The 25,447-nt window shown below is 39.7% G+C and overlaps 1 protein-coding gene across 1 annotated transcript in view; it reads right to left on the minus strand.

Moving 5' to 3' along the window:
• The window catches only part of grid2 (glutamate receptor, ionotropic, delta 2), a 438,282-nt gene that overhangs the window by 112,407 nt on the left and 300,428 nt on the right, over positions 1-25,447 (minus strand). Inside the window, exons 6-8 of the mRNA XM_041042607.1 lie at positions 24,057-24,230; positions 20,597-20,758; positions 15,990-16,109 (exon numbers count right to left, since the gene is read on the minus strand). Of these exons, the coding sequence (XP_040898541.1) occupies positions 15,990-16,109; positions 20,597-20,758; positions 24,057-24,230 (456 nt within the window). The remainder of the gene's footprint in view (positions 1-15,989; positions 16,110-20,596; positions 20,759-24,056; positions 24,231-25,447) is intronic.

The following is a 25,447-nucleotide window of genomic DNA, read 5'->3' on the forward strand; positions in this document are numbered from 1 at the left end:
TCAGCTGTCCAACACGCTCTCTCGCACACACACACTCATGCACACAAACTCACATTCAGTCCTGTCACCCATCACTCTGATTCCTGTTGTTAACCAAAGGTCTGTCTCTGAGCCTGCTATGTCCAAAAGCAGTCATTTTGTTGCATTAACACATCTCTTGACCTCCCACGTAAACTGATGCTCGTCTAGCAGGGAGAGACAACAGACACGGACAACACACAAAGCAGAGATAGGAAGGGTGGGAATGAGAAATGAATGAATAGATGGATAGATCATCATGGATGTGCAAAGAACTTTCACAACAGTAGACACATGCAGACAGATGCAGTGAGACGTGAAAGTAAGAGCAGGGTACAGTGAACAAAAAATAGGTTAAAGCAACTCGCAACAGCAGTCTTAAAATCACAAGGGAGTTAAGAGGAGATAAAGTTGAACTAATGTGGTATGAAGCGATAGATCCACCTTTTCACATCAAAACAATTAAAATTAAATTCAGGGCACATAATACTCTTCCCTTTGTTCTCGCCTATTCCCTGCCTACGGCTTTCCTGCCCAGAAAAACTAATATATATTTTCAGGTGCGTTGCCCTTAGAAGGGCAACTTTTACCCATTCAGAATATCAAATGCCGAAGCAGTAAATGTTTGAAGAGAAGACTTTCTATGACACTGATGAAGGTATGAAATGTAAAGTGGGTGTATTTAAATAAACAAAAACCCTTAAGCACCTGCACAATCGAATGGCTTTCCACAGTGGATTCCAAACTCTGGCAACGAGATTATCATAGTTTGAGCTTTATTTAGGAACGTATATCATATCTACTCTGTGATACGAGTATTTAGCAAAACACGTTTTGCAGAAAATTCAACTGAAACCTGGATTATGTTTAACAGCGGTGTTTTGAATGAAATAACATTGGTATTGGTACTACAGGGAAGTCGCAGGCAGGTGGTTGGGATGTATGGTGGTGGGTGTACAAAGCACCACGTTACAGAAGACTGAAATTCACATACAATTTGTGGTTAGGTTCACTCATCAGAAGCTATTTGGCTAAGGTTAGGAAAGAGCAGTAATTTCTTTTAAATTATAATAAAGTAAACAGGTAGTCTTACATTTTAATTCTCTTTTGACTTTTTTAACATTTAACTAAGACCACAATCTTTTCCTAACATTAACCAAGTGCTCTGAATGCCTAAACACAACCATAAAGTTTTATCACGCCTTAAACTGCTATGACCGGGTACTGCATTTCAAAAGAGGACACTGCAGTGAAAAGCAATTTAAATACGTTGCCGGTTGATGTTTTACTGATACTGTACGATCAGTAAAAACATTTTGTGACTTGGCAGATCACAATATGTTGCAAATTAGTAGCATATAAACATACTTTCTAGGAGAGAGGGTTGTTTCAACAGGTACCCCATCAGAAGATGTCAAGAGAGCCAAAACAAATGTGTGATCTTTATGTGTGTCCTTCACGACTTGTGTTAAGTGGATGGAGGCGGGAAGCAGCAGAGTGAAGCATGGGGAGGGCAGTTGGGGTAAATGGCAGCAATAATAAGTAGAGAAGTTAGGTAAACACACACGAGGAGAGGGGAGCTAATCCTCTAGTGAGTTAGCTGTGGTAGTGACATGGGGAGTAAAGAGGGAGTTAAGGAACTTGTGATGGAGCAGAACGGTGTTGGTGTTTGTGCAGTAAGCTGTGTGTGTACTGAATGTGTTCTTATGCTGTTTGTATATGTCTGTGTGCTATGTACAAAAGTGTATTTTCTGTCTGTAAGGTTCATGTGTGTCTATGGCTGTATAAATATCTTACATGTGTATGGGGAAGAGGTGTGTGGGTGGGTGTGTATTCACACGCTTGTGTATTTGTGATCCACAGAGGCATGCAGTGCTAGGCAGACTCCGGCTGCTGTAATCCGAGGTTTACACGCTGTAATGCTGCTGAAAGCCTGCAGCCCTAGCTGGCAGAGAAGGAGAGCAAAACAGAGAGAGAAGGAGAGAAGGAGGGACATTACAGAGGAGACAAGGAAGAGTAGGTATGGGAAAGGCTGTCATAAGAGACAAGAATAAGACTGATAAATGAAGGGAGAGAAATCTAGATGAAAAAAGGAGGCAGGGAGGGAAAGAATGGCGCAGGAAGGCATTTGGCTGTAAGAAAGTGAGGTGGACAATCCATATCAATATCGTTAACTTAGAAAAATTGGGTTGAATGAATTTCTACAAACATGACAAAGAAAAATAAAGGAAGACGGGAAACAATATCTCTTTTCCACCCAAATTGCCACATTTTGCTGGTGAATTTCTGCACTAAATACTATTCACTTGAAGACTTTGTTTAAAATAAATCTTTATCAATTTTATCTGTTATGAACATTGTTGTGGCTCTATTTGTGTGCTTTGTTCTTTCCTGTTCCATTTAAAATGTTCACTAACAGAAACAGGGTAAGATCAGCAGGTAAAATTATTAATGCCAAGGCATTCCTCTGGTGTGTGTGTGTGTGTGTCAGAAAAGGAACAGCTGAGTTTGTGAATGTCTCCTCTTCTTTTCTTTCCAAATTAGCTCACTTTGCTGCATTTCAAGAGAGGTTAGGTTCCAAGAGCACCTTTGTGAGTTTACCTGCCTGCCGAAACTTTTCTGCCCACGCTCCACCTGGCACAGCGTCTGAAAATTAAGACTGTTTTTACTGTTTTATGGGAAACCTCTGTTCTGCCGGCTCCTGACTCTTTGTGATTTTTTTTTTAACTTCATTTTGTGTTTCAATATGGCCAATCACACAATATTATTACATTCATTTGCTGGGCACTTTTGTCCAAAGTCACTTAACATTTTTCCCATACACACGCAACAGGAGAATGGCTTGAAGAGATATTGAATAATCAGCCATACCGACGTACTGTACAAAATAAGAGATCACAGAAAAAAAACTAGAAGTGCCAGGAAGTTGCCTTTCTATCATTATTGCTAAGCTTAAGTACTTAGGGCATATTTGCGGAACGTTGACAAGGTGACAATCATATGTCTGTATTTTCAAAGACCTCAGTTTTCATTATTCACACTACAACTTCAGCCTAGCATTGTCCAATTAGGAGAGCTTTTTCCTAAAGCCAATTTTCAGGATTAGAAAACACTGACTTGCTGTGAATGGAAGGCTAAATGGAGAATAGGATAAACAGAGAAATGGAAATGTTTACAAATTTACCAGCATTAGTGTGGGCATGGTTTGAGGCTGGAGAATTAAGACAAAGATAGGCAGACCAGAGGAACAGCATGAATAGTCACACCCTAATATAATTCTGTGGCCTAGTGAAAGCCCACACCTACATAGGACCTATTGCGAAGTCAGAGAAGGCAGAACGAGAGAGAGAGTGAGCTACAGAATGAGATGACAGGAAAAGAGATGAGAGGAGAGGAAATGAAATGAGAAAGGGAGGGCTGACAAGAGGTGGAAGAAGAGGGAGGGAAAGATGGATGGCATATCAAACCAATGCAAATCTGTTCCCCCCACTGTAATCACTTTAGTATGTGTAACCACACACACACACACACATAGGCACACACACAGGAACGTACACACCGTAAATCCCTCTTGCCTATGCTTATTAAGCCTATGAGAAAATCTACTGTAGGCATGTGGTGATTCACTCACAGATTATTCCATGATATGATTGTTTGGTATTCATTCCCCTGCTAGACTGAGATAGGCCGCGGTGTGAGCGAATGTGTGCATATATCAGGGAAAGAGGAAGACAAACCAGGGGCAGCAAAAAAAAAAAAAGCGATAAGAGAAATTAATTTCCTTATTTTTAGAATTGAACACTGATAGATAAAACCACATTTAAGAGAAGTTTTGAAGACTTATTAGTACCCTTCAGTGGAACAGTACACATTCACATATCTAAGATTTCACAAGGACAACAACACATTTTCATCAGTAGATTGCCTGCGTTCAGTTCAGCCTAATTTCTTAATCTTGTTAAGGATCATAGGGATTACATGTTATCCCAAAATACACAGGGCAGAAGCCAAGGAAAACTACCAAGGACAGATACCCAGTTACATGCAGCCAGTGCTCTGAGACACAAAGTACATAACCAGTTCTACATCCCTTGTGTAAGGACAGCCTGCAGCTTTAATGAAGAGTAGAAGTATGGCGGGTGGGGGGGGGGGGGGGGGGTGATGGTGCCTCTGTCCTATAGTTTGGACCATAACATTATAGTGGGGTTAAAGAAAATGTTTTCCTTACTGAGACAGTTAAGTGGCTCTTAGGGGGTTAACGGATGCCTGGGGAACTATTATTATGGTAAATGTATGTGTGATGAAAAAAAAACTTCATACTGAAAACGAGGTCTTAGTAATTATAAGGGGAATAATTGGCTGGTGTTCTTAATAGCTTTGAGCCAATATTTACTGATTATTCAGTGGAAGAGTGAAGAAGCCATGATTGGCCTCTAGAGGCAGGATTACACCTAAGAACTAATGCCATGCAGCTACTCTTTGTCTCTCATCCTCTATCCAGTGAGGTTGATTGTCACTAAATTTATGTTTGTACTTCAGAAAACAAAGAGCAGTTTGAATTTCTAACCAAATTTACATTTTGGGATTTGTGGATACGATCAGCAAGTGAAGATTTACAGAAAACGGTGATAGCTATCGTGGCATGAGTGACGTTTGTGCGCTGAGAAGGCAGGGTTTTACTGCTGAATTAGTGTCTAAAGCCAGTCATAGAGGGTGGTTCTTTCAGACAGAAGGATTATGTATCTGGTAATATAATTGAGTTAAGGACAGGATGTTGAAACGAGGCCCGTGTGAGACTGATGTGCTGCTAGGTTCCATCAATTCACACAGTACCTTCATCAGTTACATCATCGCGGCAGCCTCTGCGTCTGCTGGTGCCAGCGGGAATATTTGTCACAGATCTAGCACAGATTTAGCTCTAAGAAAATGTGGAAAGTTTATGGGAAATTTACCAAGTTCATGGTGGAATAAGGTAATGTCAGGCACTGCTATTCACTCACCAAAGCAACTGTCCAGTTTGCCAAATGTTCTCCTTACACATCTGACTTTCTCGCTGCACCTCTTTATTTCTTTTATTCTTTGCCCGTTGGTGGTTCTGTGGACAATTTGTCAAATATGAGCATCTTATATTCTATCAGTGGGGATCTTTCTTTAATATTGCTTTACCTGACCTTTGAAGGCCCTCTCCCTCACTTGACTTCTAATTTCTCCAGGTGGGTGTGGTAAACTGCCTGTGAACATTTGTTTCTTTGTTTGCCAATCTAAAAAACACATGATCTTTAATCTTTATCTGTTTTCGTCTTTGTACCTATCTCTGTCTCTATACCTGTGCACTGTATTTTGTTTACCTTCATGCCTTCCTGTCTGTCAGAGTGTCTACCTGTTCATCTATTTTGTATTCTTCAGTTGGAGTACAGTTTAAATTTCCTTGCTGGGCAGCTTTGCCCAAGACTGAGCTTTGCCCTAGTGGAGACCTTTCCTACAGAGGAGCAAGACCTTATCCCTGACAAACATGATTCACCAAACCTCTGCTTCTCTTTTCCTTGCTAGAGCAATAATATTAACACATGATGTTCTGACTTGCCTCAGTGACATTTCTGTCTCTGCAGACACCTCACCTTCCTGTCCTCTAACAAATTTATTATTCACCTCTCTTAATCTCTTCCTTGTTCTGTAATCCTTGACCAATCTCCCTGCCCCTGAAATGCTCCTGTCCTGCTTCAAAGTTTCAGCTGGCATCCTCTCCCCTCTCCTCTCTCCGGGCCAGTTGTCTGCTCCTATTCACAAAGCCAAGGTGTGTTTAACACGAGGACACAACCTTGGTGTCAGATAGCACTGCTCTCTCACTCTAATTTCTTTACCACCAATCCCTCCTTCATTCTCTGCTGCCAGCTTAGCAGTGCTATGTTTACAACCAGGTCACAGGCAATTAGGCCTGCCCCTTATCTCACCTTCACATCCCTGCTCCTGTCAATCCATTCATCCATCCTTCAATCCATCCATCCAACACGCAGCCAAGATTAACCCAAGGACTGACAACCCACCTCATCTCCCTATTCCTCCTTTTCCCCATCTGTCCATCCATCACTTCTCCTCTGTACTCATCCATCCATACATCTCTTTGACTTGACTTAAATAAAAACATTAGCCTGAGGGCTCAAACATGGATGCTTCTTTGTTTTTTCTCCTCCCTCCCTGCATCCTCCCCACCACCACTTTCTTTTAATCTCTTTTGAGTATTCATTCTTCTATCCACTATGACAGGCCATTTAACTTTCTCTCTCTATACCCGAAGTAATGTTGTATTAATGTCGTGGCATCCCAGACACAGAAAGAATGGAAGATGATTTCCTCTCCCTGTCTGAATGTGATCTGTGTTCATACACAGTGACCTGACTTAGCCTAAATGTCATCATGAATGAGCATTATCTTACAGTAGACAAACAAACAAAACTGTGGGAATCAACATTTTCCGAACTCTGTTTTACATTCAGATGTGGTTTAAAAAAAGGGACGATTCTTGTTAAAATGCAGTCGAGGATATCTTGTACTGGTGAAGGTAGGTGAAGGGGGCTGGCATCAGAGATTTATAATGCTGTCTTCCTCAGCATTTCTCAGTATGGTTTTATTTTCAGGCACAGGGTTTATACAGACGGTCGTGTCTACAGTTTTCCAGAAATAAGTAGGGAGCAGAATAGGAAACTTTTGTATGCGCACGCACAATAGCACTGCTTTTCTCTCATCCTTTCTTTCGTGCTTACTTTCTTTCCTTCATTCCATGAGAGCCTGGGAGCTCTTTCAGCACATCAATTCCAAAATTCTTTAAGTGATAAATACACAGCAGAACCTTATCATATGCATCTGTCTATACAGTAGCAGAATTTTCTTAAAAATCAGTGTGCTTATGCTTGGTTTTCGTTATGTCACTGCACTGAAATCTGTCGTGGTTGAGACATGAGACAGGATTGACAGTAGAGTGTCTGGGGAATAAAACTTCTCCTGGCTTGTCTCAACAAAAGGAGAAGCAGACGAGTGGCTGCTGGGCTAGTGTTTGGTGTTACCCAGACTGTTTACACAACGGGTGTTTTTGTGTGGCACCACAATGAATTTCCCAATGGGGTTTGTGCGACAGCAGGTAAAAGTTAAAAAATGCTGTCTCCTACTCCTCTGTGTTTTCATATTTGTTTTCTTCACTTATTTGCTTCCCTTATTTCTTTCTCTTTCCCTCTTTCCCCCCTCTCTCTATGTTTTTTGATATCTCTTTTCTCTCTCACATTTATAGACACACACACACAGCAAAAATTCACATGCACTGCCAAACTTAAGCTGATCCAAGGACACCAGAGGCAGTTTGTCAGCTTCAATTTGTGTCCAGTGTCCACTGTGCGGTGGTCACCCAGAATATGACTTGCTGGTCAGTGCATGTGTGTTCACTCATGATTGACACGACCTTCCAGCTAAAACAAATCCCTGACATCAATCAAGCAATAGAAGAAGCCTGCAAATACTCAAGTATTCATGGGTTCACGAGGGTAAAAGCTGTTATTACAAAGGTTGAAAAAAGAAAAAAAAAAGCTTTATAGTAGCTGACTCCTGCTTCAGCCACACTTCACAGAAGGACAGGACAAAAGATAAGACTGAGAATTGAAAGGACTATTTCAGCGTTTTGGGAAATAATATGCTTGTTTGCTGTCTGCCTGGGAGTTAAATGAGATGATCAATATCAGTTTAATCTCTGTGAGTTCAGTAGTGAGATTGGTCCATGATAAAGCGGGGATGGGGGGTCAGCTCACCTTAGTCAAAACAGAAACAAAATGTCTTGCTGTCAGTACATCCACGTATCACCTGGCGCTTTGGGGTTTTTTGTAGCATGCAAAGCCTGCTACTTCAGTATGAGAACAAGACAAATGAGATGGTGTGTGGTATCACTGGGCCAAGCTCTCAGCCCCAACGGCTAAGCTAAATGCTTGTTAAAGCTCTTTGTTTTATTTTCTTTGTCTGCATGTATTAATGTATAATTTATTGGAAGCACCTTTGATGGAACTAGACAAGCGGTTACTCTGTACTTCCAGTCTTTCTGGTGGACTAGGATGCACTTGTCCCGAACACATCATTTCTGTCCTCAACACAGAAAGATTATATTAATATCAATCTTGTCATCTAACTCCACAAAGAAAAACAAGTGTATTTCCCAAAATGTCAGAGCATTTTCAGCAGATATGATTATGGATGACAGGCTCAGTCACTGTGCCTCAGACTTTCACTGTTACATTATCTTTGTATTGAAAATGGCTTTGCAAATTTTTACTCAGTTGATGCAGAGCTGGTGTTACATAGCAGAGGTTCCAAATAAACCTAAATGTTTTGTGACACTAAATCAAAAAACTAAGCTGAAGTTTAGTTTTAATAAATAACCACAAAACATGGTGATATTAATTTGAATAACAAATTTGGATGAAATAAAATGGATTAAAATAAATCTCTTTTGTTTGAACTTTGTTCTTTAGAATGCAGTTTCTATCATTTCAAATCAGATGATGGCATCCGAATAGACCTCACAATAAATGTGAGAATATTCCAATATGAGAGGCAAAGAAAATGGAAAAGAAGACTACAGGCGAGGAGAGTGAAGAGGGCACAGAGGCTCTTCGAATGGTATCTTAGAACCTGTGATTGAATAAGGAAAGAGAGACGTTGTGACATGCTTTAAAGAAGTCAGAATAGTTCCTAAATTTTAACAGATTTTACCTCATGAAGATAGTTTCGGCCCTTTCTCTCTACCATACACATACACACTCACAGGCACAGTTGCACAAACACACACGTATACACACACACACACAGACATACACACAAACACACGGAGCTATCAGGTGAGATGACCGAGAAGGAAAGAAGTGGAGGGGAAAGAATCTGTGAAGCAGGACGAATCAATGATGTCCTCACTTCTCTCCTCCTTTGCTCCTCATGTTTCCCCTCCTGTTTCTTCTCCATTTCCCATCTTCCTTTCATCCATGCATCTTTTACTGTATCTCTCCCTCTTCCACATCCTGCCCCCTCCATCCTTTCCGCAATCTCCCACCAGGCCTGTAGGTGGGGGAGACATGCTGAATAAAGATACATGCAAATCTACCTAATAGGATGTAAAATTGGAGGGAAATAGGGATCTTTCCCTTTGGAGATATTTTTTTCTCTGTCACTATCTTTCCGCCCTTCACTCTTTGCATGTTTTCAACGAGATTTGCTTTCTCTCTCCCTCTGATTTATTTATTTTACTTTACTTGCTCTCTAACTTACTATCTGTCTGACTCACATAATGGCCATTTCTCTTTCTGCTATTTTTTTCCCGATGTGACTCATCGGGTACCTCCTATGTAACCTCCTTCTCTTTTCTTATCACCCTCTCTATCTCACCCTCTAGGACTTTTTTTCATAATTGTAATAATCAGTTCCAGTGGTGTTGCTCCTCATCTGACCTCCCTAAAATAGCACTTGCTAACATGCCCTTTAGAGCTGCATCCTTGCTCTTTTGTTCCATGATCAGAGCATGCACGAGAGGCTGCTGTGCACTATCTGCATACTCAGCGTGAAGAATCTGAATTCATTAAATGCCTTATTATGCCCATTTCCTTGTTAGTCACTGTAGCATATTTGATTTTATCAGAAATCTTGATCTGGCCTTTAAGTCGTATTTAGTGTTTTAGCTGCAAGCAAAACTTAATTGTGCTTACCTTGAAACATTTTTTTTATGCAGTTTCCATTGTATGCGTATTTTTTACCTATTAATCACAGCCTCAAATGCACTTTTACAATGTGCATGATTTGTGCTTAGCCTTGTTTTGCGTTCCATTGTATTGATTGGATTTTTAGCTAAGCTAGCTGTGTGGCAATGTCAGTTGGTCAGTCAGTCCATCTGAAATATCTGCACTACTACTGGCTTGAATGTCATGAAATTGTGAGTAGACATTCATGGTGGCCAGAGGGTGAATCCTATTTACTTTGGTTATCCCCTTTGGCTGCACACAACCGTGTCTTCTAAAAATTACATTTCTTTACAATTAAACTGCAACTCCAAATATGTTTTGTACAAAATGTAATTGAGACCAGATTAAGTTTTCTACTAACAGAAAGAAGATATCTGTTTAATGTACATATTTAGCAAGTTAATCTGTTGCCTCTAAACATAATCAAGCAAGAAATTATATTTCCTACCTAACCTATTTGCTGTTTAGTTGTGGGAATGGGAATTATAATGGGAGTTATGGGAATGGCACTTCTAGGAGACAGGGTTACTAAGGTTGTTAAGGGAAAAAAAAAAAAAAAAAGAATAGCCAGAGTAGGACCTAGTGCTCTCTCCAATAGGCCAAAAAAAAAAAAAAAAATCCAAAACAAAACAAAACACTTGCAAAGGCCATCCATTAAGTTTACCCCAGTCTGTTCATAGTTTGTTCAGATATGGAGACTGTCCCCAAAGACTACAATGTCAAAGAAAAGCGCTTTATAAAATAAAACTCATATCCTTATGTGACACTAACCATAAAATATGAAAAGATAAAAAAAAAAATAAAAACAGTTATGTACTGTAAATTCAATAGAGCTGGAACAAGTTAAATAAAAGATTTATCTCCTTGTTCTGGGACAAGCACTCACAAAGATTCACCACTATTCTTTCCACTAGGAGACAAACTACAGATAAACTTGATTCAGATTTTGAAAACGGGTAGCTTAATAAACTGCATGTGTCCATGGATAATATCTATTTCCTTTTATATTTTCTGAGAGGGAATGTAACATCTTTGTGGGTCATTATGGCTTAGCCGTATGAATGAATCTGTCAGTCACAATTAACTCTTTTTTTAACTCTGTCTTCATGCTTATCTCTGTCTTCATGTATATGCTTAGTTGAGAGTAGGAGGAGCCCAGTGTTTCCCTATGCTATGTACTGATGGTTAGGCAGACAGACATTAATTGGCATAAATTAGCATGAAAAGTCAAAAGAGTTAGCACAGCATTTCCAAACATGCCAGAAGATTTATGCAAATACGAGTGTGTGTGCAAGAGCTTCCATGAGTTCCCAAGTGTACTACAGCCATTACGTGTGTTTGAGCTGGTAGGCACATTAAGCCATCATATCAAAAAAAAAAAATGTCTTTCAATCGTTCACAACATGTAATGGAAGGGAATGTTTCTCGCATGATGACAGGGCTGCAAGGGGGCTTCCAAGGTCCTATGACTCTCTGAAGTCACTTAACATAATTTACTACATATGTCAGATGAGACAGAAGATGATAATTGAAGGTGACCTCAATTTACGAACGCAGCAGTTTGCAGGCCATTGATTCTGGTAAAGAGGAGAACATTTCTGTCTCTCTACCAAAAGATGGAGAATATGTGCTGATGTGAGAGAGAAAAGACAGCATGAGCATGTGGCAAGAGTGTAATGATTGTGACTCTATCATGACCTGTGCTGTCGTTTCTATCTGTTGTATGGGATCTATAAGGATTAGGTCATCTATCTCCGTTCTTGCTGTCTCTCTAGCGCTTCAGCTCTTCTGCCTGTTTCATTTTACCTTTCTCTTCTTCACATGTACCCCTTTCTTTCATTTAGCAACATATCCGTCTTTTTCCTTCCACTCACCTTTCTCTTCCCCCACCACATGCTGCTTTTTCTTCCCGCTTAGCCACAGCCCTTTTTTTATTGTGCTGGTTCTAAAGTATAAATCTGGTGCCTTTTTTTTCCTCTCAGAAGTCATTTAAGATGTCGCAGATAGCTAACGAAGCAATTACACATGGCAGACTTGTCGCCTCTATATAAGAGAGCAGTGGAGCCTGGCATGCCTGTAGATGTGTATAGAGAGAGATATAGGCTCCCATGTATGAAGGTAATGGAGCAGAAAGCCAATTCTACCACAGTGCAGCAGTAATAATTATGACTGATCTCAGGTGTCTGCTATTATCATTATCACTAGACAACTGTATGCATATGTGTTAAGTATGATGGGGATATATGTCATGACAAGGACTGAGGATTGAAAAAGGTGACAGCAGATTGGGGAGAGGTGGAAGATTCACAAAATGGCAGGCAGGATAGAGGTAGTGGGGGGAGGGATGAGGAGGAAAGGGAGTTGGGGAGGAAGAGAGAGGTCCTCAGAAGAATAACTTAATTAAGGCAAGATAGGAAAACAAAACAAAAAAAAAGCTAGACTGTGTGCCTGTCATTAAAGAGGCTCTCAGCGGGGAAAAGAAAAAAAGAAGAGTGAAATAGGAGACAGAACCGTGAGAGAGGATAGGAAAGAAAGCTCAGGTTAAGCAGTACACTCAACAGAATGTACAGTTACCATAATACCATAATTGGAAGAGTATGCATATACTGTTAATGGTGTGATCTCACACACACACACACACACTTTGTATGTCAGTATCCCAGTGGTTGCAATGCAGTTGGGCTCTATGGAGCCCATTGCCCATAATTCAGTAATCTTTAATGCACACACTGAATGGCTCTCATGGTTTTCATAAGATACATCAGTGTCCTGAAAGCGGCTGGGTACAAGAGAAATACATTTGACTTCATATGGTATGAAAGTTAATGCACATGGCGTAAGGACGAGGTGAGCAGAGAGAGATAGATAGAGAGTGAGAGATGATGATCTATAATTTATTCAGAAAAATAACCAATGTTAATTTAATTTGCTTCAAGAGTTGGACTTGTTTCTTCTAGGAAAAAGTAGTTCTCGGATGAAACCTCAGTGTCCATAACCATTAAAAGAAAAAAGTTACCACAGTGTAAAGGCTAAATAATAGAACAATGCTTGCCCTATAGAAGGTTTGTTCATACATTTTATACATTCCTCCTCCACAGGCTAGCACCATGCTTAGGCTTTGGCCTCCAGCAGCCACCCCCTGTCTAAATCATCTACAATGAGTAATAAATAGACCACTCTGACACAGCCTCTGCTCCCCTCCTATGGGCTGACGTTTGCACCCATCTTTCCCAGTCTTCATTTCCTCATTTAATACCCCTCCACCCACGCACCCTTGAATTTCCCCAACTTGAAATTAAGGGATATTTTCTACAGATTTGATTCAAATGCAACTGCTCCCAGTTGAGAAACTGATAAACTTGAAATGAAATCTGTAAAAAAAAAAAAAAAAATCAAATCAAAGAAAACTATTAGTCTTAGCATCATATCATTATTAGCATTTCTAAAATGTCAAACTGAATTGAGAAACACATTTTGCTCTATCTGACAGCTTCCCTGCTGACCAGTGGCTGCTATTTAAAAAATCGACTGCATTGCAAGATGAAATGCTTCACCCCCACCCCCACCCTAGTTTTCAACCATGTTATTAAATTAAAGTTATTGCTGCTGCTGATTGCTTAATGTTGCTAATTGAGATTACAAGCTGATTCATAAGGTATTATTTAATCTTATTACTGTTTCTATAATACACCAGCCCTTAACATGATTTACAGTCTAGTTAGCATGTTGCCAGATGTGTACAGGTAACACTGAGTAATAACATTACTTGTTGACTCAGTCTACACTGGAATTTTTGCATTTGCCCTTTCTGAGTGAGATGAAAAGCTGCTCTGAACAGAGCTTCATACCAAGGTCAGTATTTATTGCTCAAGTCTTACTTGCTTTATTTTTTTTATCATGTAAAATTATTAGGAAGGTTCTGCATTCCTGGTTACTGTATGGAAGAAATACCACAGCCATATTGGACTACAGTATTTGGATGCATTATAATAAAAAAGCCGTCTTCACTGCACCATGGTGATTCCCACAGTATAATTAATAGTCTTAAGTATTGTCACACAAGTGATCATTACATAAAAGAGGATGTTAACCTGGGGTGAGAGAGACAGGGTTACTTTTCATGACCATCAATTTACATCAAGGTCTTCATTCACCTTTAACCTCTCTTTTCAGGCACATGCTACAGAGGAGAATAAAGGAAATAACTTTACATATGTAGCAGATTGTCCTTGTCCATAGCAAAGAAAAAGAAATGGGTTTGAATTTATATTGAAGTACTTGAAGTCAAATGTTGCGTTACAGTTACACATGTGAACATGGTAATGCAGGTGGAATGCTTGAATAGCCTGAGATGGTTAACATTTTATTTTCTCCTGGTATCCAAGGGTTTTAATTTCCATTTAGCCTTTCGTTTGCACACATTTATATGCATACTGGGTCAAATGGGGCATTTCTCGGCTTTTCTTCTTGGTGGTAGGGTGGTCAGAGTCAGGTTACTTTCACTAATCTTTTCCCCAGCCTGACATACAGTATATCATACAGTATATCTGCCATGCGTTTATTGCAGGCTAGAAGCTCTGCATGAACACCATTTTAAAGGGCTCCACATCATTTGGAAAGGCACAATTCAGCCACAAAAGTTTATATACTGGCACACTGAGAGTATGAGGGAATATCAGCCTCTCTTTAGTTATTTGATGCCATGTATGAATTTAATTGAATCCCAATGACAGACCAACAAATGTTCAGAGTATTAAGGGAGGCTGTGGCAGGAATACTGTATAACAAGTGCCTTAATTCCCTCAGAAGTAATTATGCTCTCTGGTTAGGGAATTGTGCCTTAATGTAATTATGCTGTGCTTTAAAGATTAATTTTGTCTGTGATGGCATGCTGCATTATGTTGTTGTCTCACCACATTATCCATAATCACAGCTCACTATCTCAACTGTTATCTGTAAAGAGTTCCCTCTGGTATGGCGGACTGAAACGGTATGTGTGTCTTATTTTTGTGTGCTGCTATTTGTGTATGTGTGAGTACGTGCACAAGTGCATGTACATGCAGCACCTGTGCACACAGATGTCTCTCTGTCCGCCTGAATTCTATGAAGGATTATGGTTTGCAAATCTGGGTCTCAAATGTTAACTCATATCAACTGTTTTCACACCTATATGCATAATTCACCAAAACTGGGTAGTCAGTGACATCTGTGAGGTCTTTTTTGATCCCAGTGCACCAGGAATGTTCAAAAAACTAAAACTGAGAGAAAAAAAGCAGTATATAATGTCCTTTATCAAAAATCTATTAATGCATTTCAGATAACAATGCGTATCAACATACACATTTAGGAATTTAGTTTTATGTTATAAGTTATGTTGAGTGTCACGAAATATAAACATTATGACAGAATGAGTTGTACAGGTGGTACAGCATTTACGTCCAAGATTTGATTTTGCAACTGACTGAGAGTCACTGAATATATTTTCAGAAAAAGTTCAAACAGACACATACATAACCATACCTGCACATGTACACAGCCAATAAAATATGCACATTCATATGCACACATGTACGCACGCACGCACGCACACACGCACACACACACAGAATCAATCAATCAATAAACAAACAGCGTTATGAATATGTGTGTACGTGTCTGTGAGGGGAAGGGATGTCTTTCATAAGGCCTGTTAAAATTCATTATGCATGTGTCATTACCAAATACCACTTGAAAATGCTTCTAATTAATCCAATTAACACCAAGCTTTATGGAAGGGGAGGTGAGTTGCTGGGCTGATGCTGCAGCCTACTGGTGCACAGAAAAACATAAAAAATAAACAAGCAACTGAACATGGGAAAACAAAAGAGGTGACTGTGAACTGAAAGAGATAAAAACTGTAAATATTCTTTAACTGCTTCTGTGCATTTGTTCTGTCAAAATTATGGAAGGTGTAGAAAAGAAAAACAATCCTACACAGAACTAAATACTGAAAGGTAGCAGGGCTGTACTCCGCTCCGCAGTGGTGACAGCCACAAGGAAAGAAATACCTGAATAAATATGAGATGAAACTAATGTTGAGAGCAGGTGCACTGAAATTCCCTGGTAAATCCAGGAATTATGTAAATCCACTCTATGTGTTAGAGCAGAAATTATTCCCCGTTCGCCCACAGTAGTACACCTCACAGGGGTTCTGTTTTAACTACTTACCCTGCTGACTCCTCTTCCCCTGTCTTCTCCATAATTTGTTCCCAAGATTTCAAAGAAGATGTTGGGGTTAGTGCCGTTGTCAGTGAACTCCAGGAAACTGGTGAGGCCGCTCACTCCAAACTGCAGATACAAGACGAAATGTTATTATTTTATTGTTGGCAGCACTGTAAGGTATACATGCGAGCCCCCACCCCCCCCAGCTAACCCTGAGTGAGTCCAATCCAGAGCCTCCCTCACCCAACACTGAAGCTGTGGGGTGCACTCTGGCCTCTACCTCACCTAGTGCTGAAGCTGTTGGGTGCATTCTGCAAGCTGGTCTCTCTTTCGTCTGATGCTAACACTACTTATTTTTGGCCTGTTTGGACTGTGGGGCCACCTGCCTCACAAGGGCTGCAGGGGTATCTTCACGGCCCAGACTGTTGGTTCTTTTTACAATTATTGTTGTTTGGTAAAACTGAGCACTCAATTGTTGTTATCATACACATAACTGCCATCATGATCCTCATCTCTATAATCATGTCAGTTCTAATGAATGACGCAATATAGCTTTTGGCTATAACCTTGACAAAATTATATTTTTATTCTCATTAAGATCAGATGCAATGACTGCTCACAGTGAAACTAAGACAGGAATCATCTATCTGTCCACATGAAATGATTCTATCTCATCAGCACGTGCAGGTACTGAATACGTGCTCTTTTGCCCCTGTTGTGTTACACTACACACAAACGTGTGATTTTGTATGTGTGCACATGTGTACATACTTGCATGTTCGCATTTTTCGTATTTCCAACACATTAGACTTTGAGGGAATATTTACAGATGTGTGTAACAAGTACCACCACTGGGCATTTTTTGCACTGGGGGAATACTATGTCCTGAGTGCAGAGCTAGTTTTAGTCACAAGAATATACACGAATACACACACACACACACACACACATATACACATGGAGTGTCTGTTCCCAACCTTTACCCTGCCTCCCAGTCGAGTGACCTGTCAGTAAAAGTGACACTGCAGCTGCTTCAGGGAAAGATAGGTGTTATCCTCCTTAATATGATTCATGCTGTGGTTGTGTGTGTGTGTGTGTGTGTGTGTGTGTGTGTGTGTGTGTGTGTGTGTGTGTGTGTGTGTGTGTGTGTGTGTGTGTTTACACCTGTGTGTATCAAATGTGGATCATGCCATTTATGTGGGGTGATCTGGGCTATGATGCTTGGTTATGTCTAACTACATGGACACTTACACGGGCACCCCCATTATATATCTGAAGTGATTGCACTTTTTCATATGATTTAAACTTGCATCATACCCTTTGCCTTAACAGCAGCAAATCATTACATTTATTGTAGTGCATTTGCCAACATAACTCAGAAACTGCCCATCCGTTGACACATGACGTGATAAATAATGTTAATTGGTGAAATACCTTCAGTGTCAGATAGAAATATTCAGAAAATGTGTTTCAGTTATGCAGCGTACTTTCACTGATGTAAATGGCGTTGGGAAAACAGGGACAGTTTCTCAAATGGAGTACAATTCAACACCACCGCAAACTGTATCCTCCAAAAAGGATTAAAAATTGATTAAACACCTCTCTAAAACAATGTCAACAAAAACTGAACATTATAACTGAAAGTAGAATTTATTGCAGGACTGTTGTATTAGACTGCATTACTTTTTGCTGGGTGTAGCTAACTAGGTCTAACAAACTGCCCACTGAAGGTATATATGTGATAAGGTTCATAAATTTTGTTAATGTGTTATTTGGTTAATTATTAATCTAAATTGACACACAAGTATATTGTTATCATGTTTAATAACTTCATTCTCCTGGGATGACCCCCCACACACACACACACACACACAGACGCACCCAATAAAGTGTATATTTATTTGGTTTCTTGCAAGCCGGGCAAGTCTGAAACCTGCTTGGCTACTGTTCATTGCCTTTTATTATTATTCGGTTAATTAATGTTGGTGGACTCAGCATTGGCAACAACACATTCACAACAATAATCTTTATTTTAATTGCGTCTGATATAAACGACATGTTATTAGGCCTGGAAGAATGAGAGTGAAAGGAAGAGAACTAAATAAAGAAGCAGACTTGAAAGGTACTTTTTGATGTTTTAAAGCTTCTTAATTCATCTAGATGAATGTGAACGAGTCTGTGTTTCATAATAACGCAAATAATACGTCTGGAAAAGTTTAGCTTAGACTTTGAAACAACCTCATGGGCCATTGCTGGGGATCTAAGGCTGCATCACAGGACTTACTGTCACTTAAAACCTAAGTGCTTGAGTCACTAAGACTGAGAGGTGGACATATATCAGCCAGTGACAGGGCAGTGATTTGTAGTCTACCAACAGATCAAACATGGCAAACCCTTGATTTGGAGATCAATGTAAGAGCAGTTTCACCTGCTGCATTTTACTCCCCACTCTGAATTTGTATGTGATCACCAAACAACAACATCACTAGAGCTCCTCGTCAACAGCTGCAAATTAGTATTTATCATTACCATAATGGCCCCACATACCAAAACGCTGATTAAACACACAGGCATGCACAGTAAGTAAAGCACACTGCTGATACACTCGAAAATGGAACTGATGCCAGGCTGTTGAACTCAACTCTATTACTGCTTAGGGCTCTTTAACACAGCTCTGTTGAGACAGCCATCAGGGTTGGTTTAACAGCCGGGGCTGGCTGATGAAAGTGTTGCCAAACCCCAGCCTGATCTCAAGGTGAAATGCAGAGATAGATATGAAAGCCATTGCGCTGCATTTATTATTGTCTGACACTAATCCTAAATTAGCATTTCACTTGGCTTCATCATTCAGTCAAACTGCCATCCCTGGAGTAGTTTTTTTATTGATATCAAAACAGAGGGCATTGATCCAATTGGATTTAACAGTGATGAAAGTGTTGCCAAACCCCAGCCTAAACTCAAGGTGAAATGCAGAGATTCATAAAATCACAGCTGCAGGATGAAAACCTCTATCTCCCAAAAGTCAACTGTTCAGGAACTGAGGAAAACTTGCTGATTGACGCATGTCTTCTTTTAAAGGTGTGCAATCCTTTGAATTCATGAGCACCTGGGTCATAAAGTCTACCGAGCGCAGATAGGAACTTGGAAACTTTCTCTTGAAATAATGAACAAAATTGGATTTCCATGGGATAAGCACAATACAAAAACGGTAGACTTATTTTGAGCCTCCTCCATGTCATTATCATTCTTCATCCCTGGAGGGGATTTTAGTTATACCAAGAGATGGCAATGTGTAAATGAATTTAGCAGCGACTGCATGCAGTCGCTGTTTCAACTAGAGTGTCTCAGCCAAGGAACAATAGTGCCTGGTCTCCAAAATTTCATGTAATGAGCACAATGTCTTGAAATGCAAATACATGCTCCCTAAATGAAGCGCAAGAAATGCATTTTCCCACTGCTAAAAGATACACATGAGGCACATCTATAAATAAGAAAAAAAAAAATATCTGAAATTGCACTTGTATGTTATAGTTGAGTTAGGGGACGGGCAAATGCTTCTGCTTTCAACCGTGGTAATCAAGCCTCAGCTTTCTGAGTTGTGTTCTGCTGTGAGTCAAGACCTGATTTTTGGGAATACTTTTTAGAATAACTCTTTTTTTTAAACAAAGTATTTATGAGCTATTTTCAAACTGGCATGCACACACCTACAAGCGTCACAGCAGTAGAGCCCCACAGGAAACTGATGAAACAGATGGACAGTCCACAAACTGAGATTAGACGTAGGTGACTTGGGGTCATTGAGATATCAACAACGTTTCAAATATAAATCTGGGAATAGGAAGAATCTCACTGTTGACTGTATGGTGTGAATCAGATTTGATCTCTCATACTGTTTGTCTCACTTTTTAAAAATACATATTGCCGCATACTTCTGTAAACAATAGTAAGTGTTTGCTGCTTGAGCATTATCTTGGTCTGATTACTTTTGGTTTAAACCCATATACAATGTTTAGGAAAGGTAGGAAAGTAAAGTTTTATGTAATATAATTTTATGTGAGTTGCTTTTTATCAGTCTAAGACAATTATAGAAAAGGGTGAAGAGAGGGGTGTTCCAGTGTTACAGTCTTTTCATATATTTCCACTGTGTGACTGTGTATCCCTGTTCATGGAGATAATCAGGGTGAATAATGTTTATTACCTGTCCATAAAAAGCTTTACTTATATGTTTAAGTGGATGGGACAGAATACACTGACTAAGAAATAGAAAGTGTTCATGCATGGGTATGTGTCACTATGCCTGTCCCTGCACCCATACTGCCATATGAGTATGCTTCGACCTTATTAGTATAACTGAGTACTGTTATCTGGATAATTTTACTGAATAAAACTTATAACAGACCTCTTCACGTCAGCCAGTGTTGTTGATTTAGTGATTTATGTAGCAAAGTCATCTAGAGCTCAAGAGGTCTGCTTCTTTTAACAGTCGCCCACTTACCTCTGTGCCTGCTTGTAATGAGCTAATGTCAAGTATGCATGCTTACATATTCAGTTGAATACCTTCTTTTTGGAACTGAAGGAAAAAAACATGCGATATTTTGTATGCCTTTTCATACCTTTTTGACAGTATCCAGCATGCTCTTGCCTCCCTGCCACGGTTTGGAGTTCTTCCTGATGCAGCTCAGACTGGCCATGCTGTGCCACTTCCTATCCTCCAGTTTTCTGTGAAAGGTATTGGCCAGCAGCAGCACAGTATCATAGATGTAGCGGTTGGTGATCTACAGAGGAAGAAATGGCAGAAAGGCAAAAAGAAAGAAAGGGGAAAAAATGAGACAACAACAGAATTACAGCCACTTTACTTTTGCTAACCCTAACCCTAATCCTTTTAGACAGTAGTTGAATGTATTGCCAGTCCAGCAGGTGCATTCAGGACATGTACAGTACCTTCTACATTTATGTTTCAGTAGTGTTTGGCTGATTTGGTCTATCACCCTTCCAAAGCATTATTTTAAAATGTAAGTGAACAAAGACAATATGGCCATGTCAAGGTTTTCCATTGCTTTAAAAAATGTAACTGTACAATTCCTTGTAACTTCTCAAACAGTTTACTGACAGTCAGACAGGCCAAAAAAAAAGTATTGTCAACTTCATATAACATCTAACTTTTTCTCTCAATTGCTTGCGAACTATCATGGCTTTCACAGACTTGTCTTAGTCTTTCACTTGCCGTCTTTGTCTGACTATCATTCTGTCTCTCTGTCTCTGCGCCTATTGCTTTTTCTCTGAAAATTAAAGTGAAACTACTACAGTTCTATGGGGAGCTTGAATGATCAGTGGGTTCTGCACTCCAAGCAAGCATTATATGTGAGTGTGTGCATGCTTGTGTGGTCAGCCTGAGTTGATGTGCTTCAGTGCAGTGTGAAATTGGGCTTCTGGGCCACTCTCTGACCGCTGAGCTGATCTGCTTCCTTTCTCTCCCTCTCTCTCGCTCTCTCTCTGTCTGTTTTTCTCTCCCATCCCTTGTTTCCTCTCTCTCTCCAATTTAACCACTCACCCACCCACCCACACACACACACACACACACATACGCACACAGGATTTAAAATGAACATGTGTAATGCGTGTTTCAACTGTTCATGCACAATAGTTTTTTACTCGCACTCTCTATACCAGACACACAAAAACACATTGTCCTTGGCTGAAATGAGTAACAGTCACATGCACACACATACATAAATACATGCACACCCTCTGCCTTCCACAGCAGAATGAACACATATGAGTGGACTCCACCCAAAAAAATAATGACTACGTTGTGGAAGGGCTTGATTCTTGATAATAGCTCTTTACACTCGAGAAGCACTTGATTCACATAAGGACGCACAAGGCGAGCTTTATTTATGTGCATTATTCAGTGCTGCATGGCCTCCAGGAGTTAACAATGTGTTTGCATTATAAAGGCACTGTATTTCTCATACTGGTACATGGTAAGGCGCAAATCAACCCTAGGCTTCAATCAACCTTTTAACTCAAAAATAATAATAATTAAAAAAAAAAAAAAAAAAAAAAAAACATTTATCTTACTTTTAAACTTTTAGGCATTTCTGTTTTTTATGTTACTTTATTTAATTGAAAAACAAATAAACACAAAATACGTGAGTCCATTCTCTCTTATGCCCATGCGCTGATTATAGTGGGTGAAAGTATGAAACAGAACTGTCTTAAGACTTGAAAGGGAGATATCCACATAAACATTAAGACCACGTTTCTGTTTTCAATGTATTTCCAACTTTCATCAAATGTGTTCCCCCAGGGTCTTGTGCATCCACATAAATCACCAGCACATTAATTCAATTTCATATTTTTGTCTTGACACATAAATAAGAGTATGCTCCCTTTTCTCTGCTCTATTTGATGGCAGCTTGATGACTCATACACACAAAAAGGGATAATAATTGCATACATATTGCCACCCTGGGGGACATATTAAAAAAAAAAAACCACACACACACACACAACTAAGTAAAGACAATGTGAAAACAGAGAAAAACAGCCGTCACTGTGTTTTCCAAGACCATATTGTAAGATGAATTGTGTGGTCTAAGATAAACACACATAAGGCTGTGAGCCAGCTTTTCCCAAAATGATGATTGTTCCAGGTAAAAAGCCTCACAGGCACATGTGGTGACAATGTCACTTCAGCAGGCCTGGTGTAATGGGAGGCTTTTGGATCGGAAGCCATGTTTAAATGTCAGAATAAAACACTGGGAGCTGTTTTGTGTATTCTGACATTAATGGAGTACCAGAGCAGCTTTTAAATACATAAGTAGTTTGGGAGTTTTTGATATATATATTTTTTTTGTTCTTACATTTTTAGATTAAACACAAAGAACAGTGTTTAAATAAAATGCTATGGAGATCTGAGACCATCTCATTTATTTTTATTACTGAGATCATAGTTAAAGATGGCATTGTTTTGTCCTCCTCCTTTACATATTGTACATAAGCTATTAGCAATACTTCTCAATGTAATGCAGTCCAGTACAACATCATCACTAACTATGACCGTATCAGTCTCAAATCATATAATTTAACTGCCATATGGCATTGTCAAAAAAATGGTTGTAATGGATTGCATTACATTGTGCTGGTGTATCTAATAAAATGCCCACTGAGTGTGTGTGTGTAAGTGTGATATCATCAACACTCTATCTTTCATTTATTCTTGTTCTGCAAGTTTTTCACACTGATGCACTGTGTTGCGGAGCTGTTTCTTATTGGGGTCAAAGTTGTCCAATAATGCAGTTGGGCATGATTGGCTGTATTCTCACTGGACTTGTGCTTCAAACGACTGAAACTAATTTGATGATGTCTCGCTCTTCGATAGTCTTGATTTAGACTGGGTTTATTTTTTTTTCTGATCATCACTACAGTTAATTAAACTGCAAGGGGGCAAAGTGCCAAGGAGCAGGACGACAACAACTTCACGCAGTAGCTTTGGGTAGCTGGTTATCACTGATGATACTGGCTCAAGATTCTTGGTGAAAACTGAGCATCTTTTCAGGTCAGTGTTAATGTACCACAGCAAGCAACATTCACATCTACTTTTTCAGTTTTATATTTTAAGTGAATTAGCAGGTTGTCATTAGAATTTTGGATGAGTCGTCTGTGAAGAAATATAGGGTAAGCTGAACAATACATGGGTCTGAGATAGACGGAAAGACTATCTCAGATCCATACCATATCTTTTTTTTTTTGTCTGAAACATTTCAACTCTGACACCAAATTAATGGGCTTAATTACTGTTCCTTAAGTATCTTTCACCTACCTATGACTTACATCCCTTTTTTATAACCTTCTTTCTTCCACAGCTTACTATTTTCAGAAAAAAAAATCTCATGGGACACCACTCTCTTATTAGCCTCTGAACACTCACATTACACACATAACTTTTTGTGCTACCGAATCAGTTACATTCAGTACGACACTTAAACTTGTTTTGAACATAAAACCAGTCATTGTTACTTGTTGAAAATCACTCACCTGCTTTATGGACAAATCACCAAACCAACTCACCTCTAGCTGCTGAGCCTTGGGGTTTTTAGGGTCACAGAGGGAAGTGTTAATCCTGTGGTTGTGTTTGACACATCGCTGAGTTGTGTTCTGGGGCATGGGGAACGTCTGCCGCACCAACGTCAGCCGACCGATTGACTTCATAACTAGCTCCTGCAAGTCATAGTCGGAGATCTCCTGAGAGGGTGGAAAGAGGAGAAGGAGAGTGGTAGAGATATGTGGATGATGGGAGAGAGGGGAATAAACAAAACATCAGAAAAATAATCTCGACCAATCTGTTATGTCATTTTTTGGTGCAGAAGACCTACAACCAACATTTCTGACAAATGTAAAAAAAAAAACAAAAAAAAAAAACAAAAAAAAAACCAAAACCAGTAATCACAAAAAATGAAACAAAAAAACTTAGTTGGATACGTGTCCATAAAAGTCTCTGGAAAAACAAAGCTTTTAACATTCATATTCAAAAGATATATATCAAATAGTTTAGGCATTGTTTTATATGCTCTACTTTTCCCATGATCACCACATGGAGCGGTGAAACCACTGCCTCCATCATCTGCAAAAATAGCTATTTGATATGAAGGGTGCATGTCAGTAGATGGAAGGATGGGGAGAGAAGGGTAAAAAATGCATATGTGTGTGTGTGTGTGATTGTGTGCCTGTTTGTGTGAGCTTGTTGTGTGCATACATGTGTGTTTGCACGTACTCTACATGTCCTTGCAAAACCTTGGGGGAGGAATCATTGCTAATTTTAGCCCTAGGACACAATCTCTCTCTCTCTCCCCCTCTCCTTCCATGGATCTCCATCCATCCTCTGCAAGTGCAGAGGGTCATACGGTGACGAGATGAGAACTGACGTTTATCGTCCCTGGTGGAGGTAACACTGCCACCAACTGAGACGGCCTTTGCTTTCTTTGTATATGTGATTGTCTGTGTTTGTGTGTGCTTGAGCGTGTCGTGTGTGCACACGGCAGTTTGTGCGTGTAAATCTGTGTGTACGTGTGCATATGTTTTCATGAGATAGTTTTTAAGCCTTTTGATCACGCAAAAAAACCCTCCTGATTCCGTTTCATCTGCACATTGTGGCCTGCTTGACAGGATGGATGGGACTCCTGAACATAAACAAGCCATCACACACACACTTCCTATTAGGGAAGGGTGAGATTATAGGTACCACCAGTTCATTGACTAATCTCAATGGATTTTATTTGAATGTAATTAACATTCATTAAGACCTGTGAGTCCTCACGACGTGTGATCAATGGTGATTAGTGGCAGTATTATACAGCCTTCATTGGTTTAGTCATACCCATTTGCATTAGTTATGCTGATATATGGCCCCTAACTCTTTATGCATAAACATACATTGCTTCTGAAATCAAATGGATGCTCTT

This window comes from Toxotes jaculatrix, chromosome 7 (genome assembly GCF_017976425.1).
Source record: "Toxotes jaculatrix isolate fToxJac2 chromosome 7, fToxJac2.pri, whole genome shotgun sequence".
In the NCBI taxonomy this organism is placed as follows: domain Eukaryota; kingdom Metazoa; phylum Chordata; class Actinopteri; family Toxotidae; genus Toxotes; species Toxotes jaculatrix.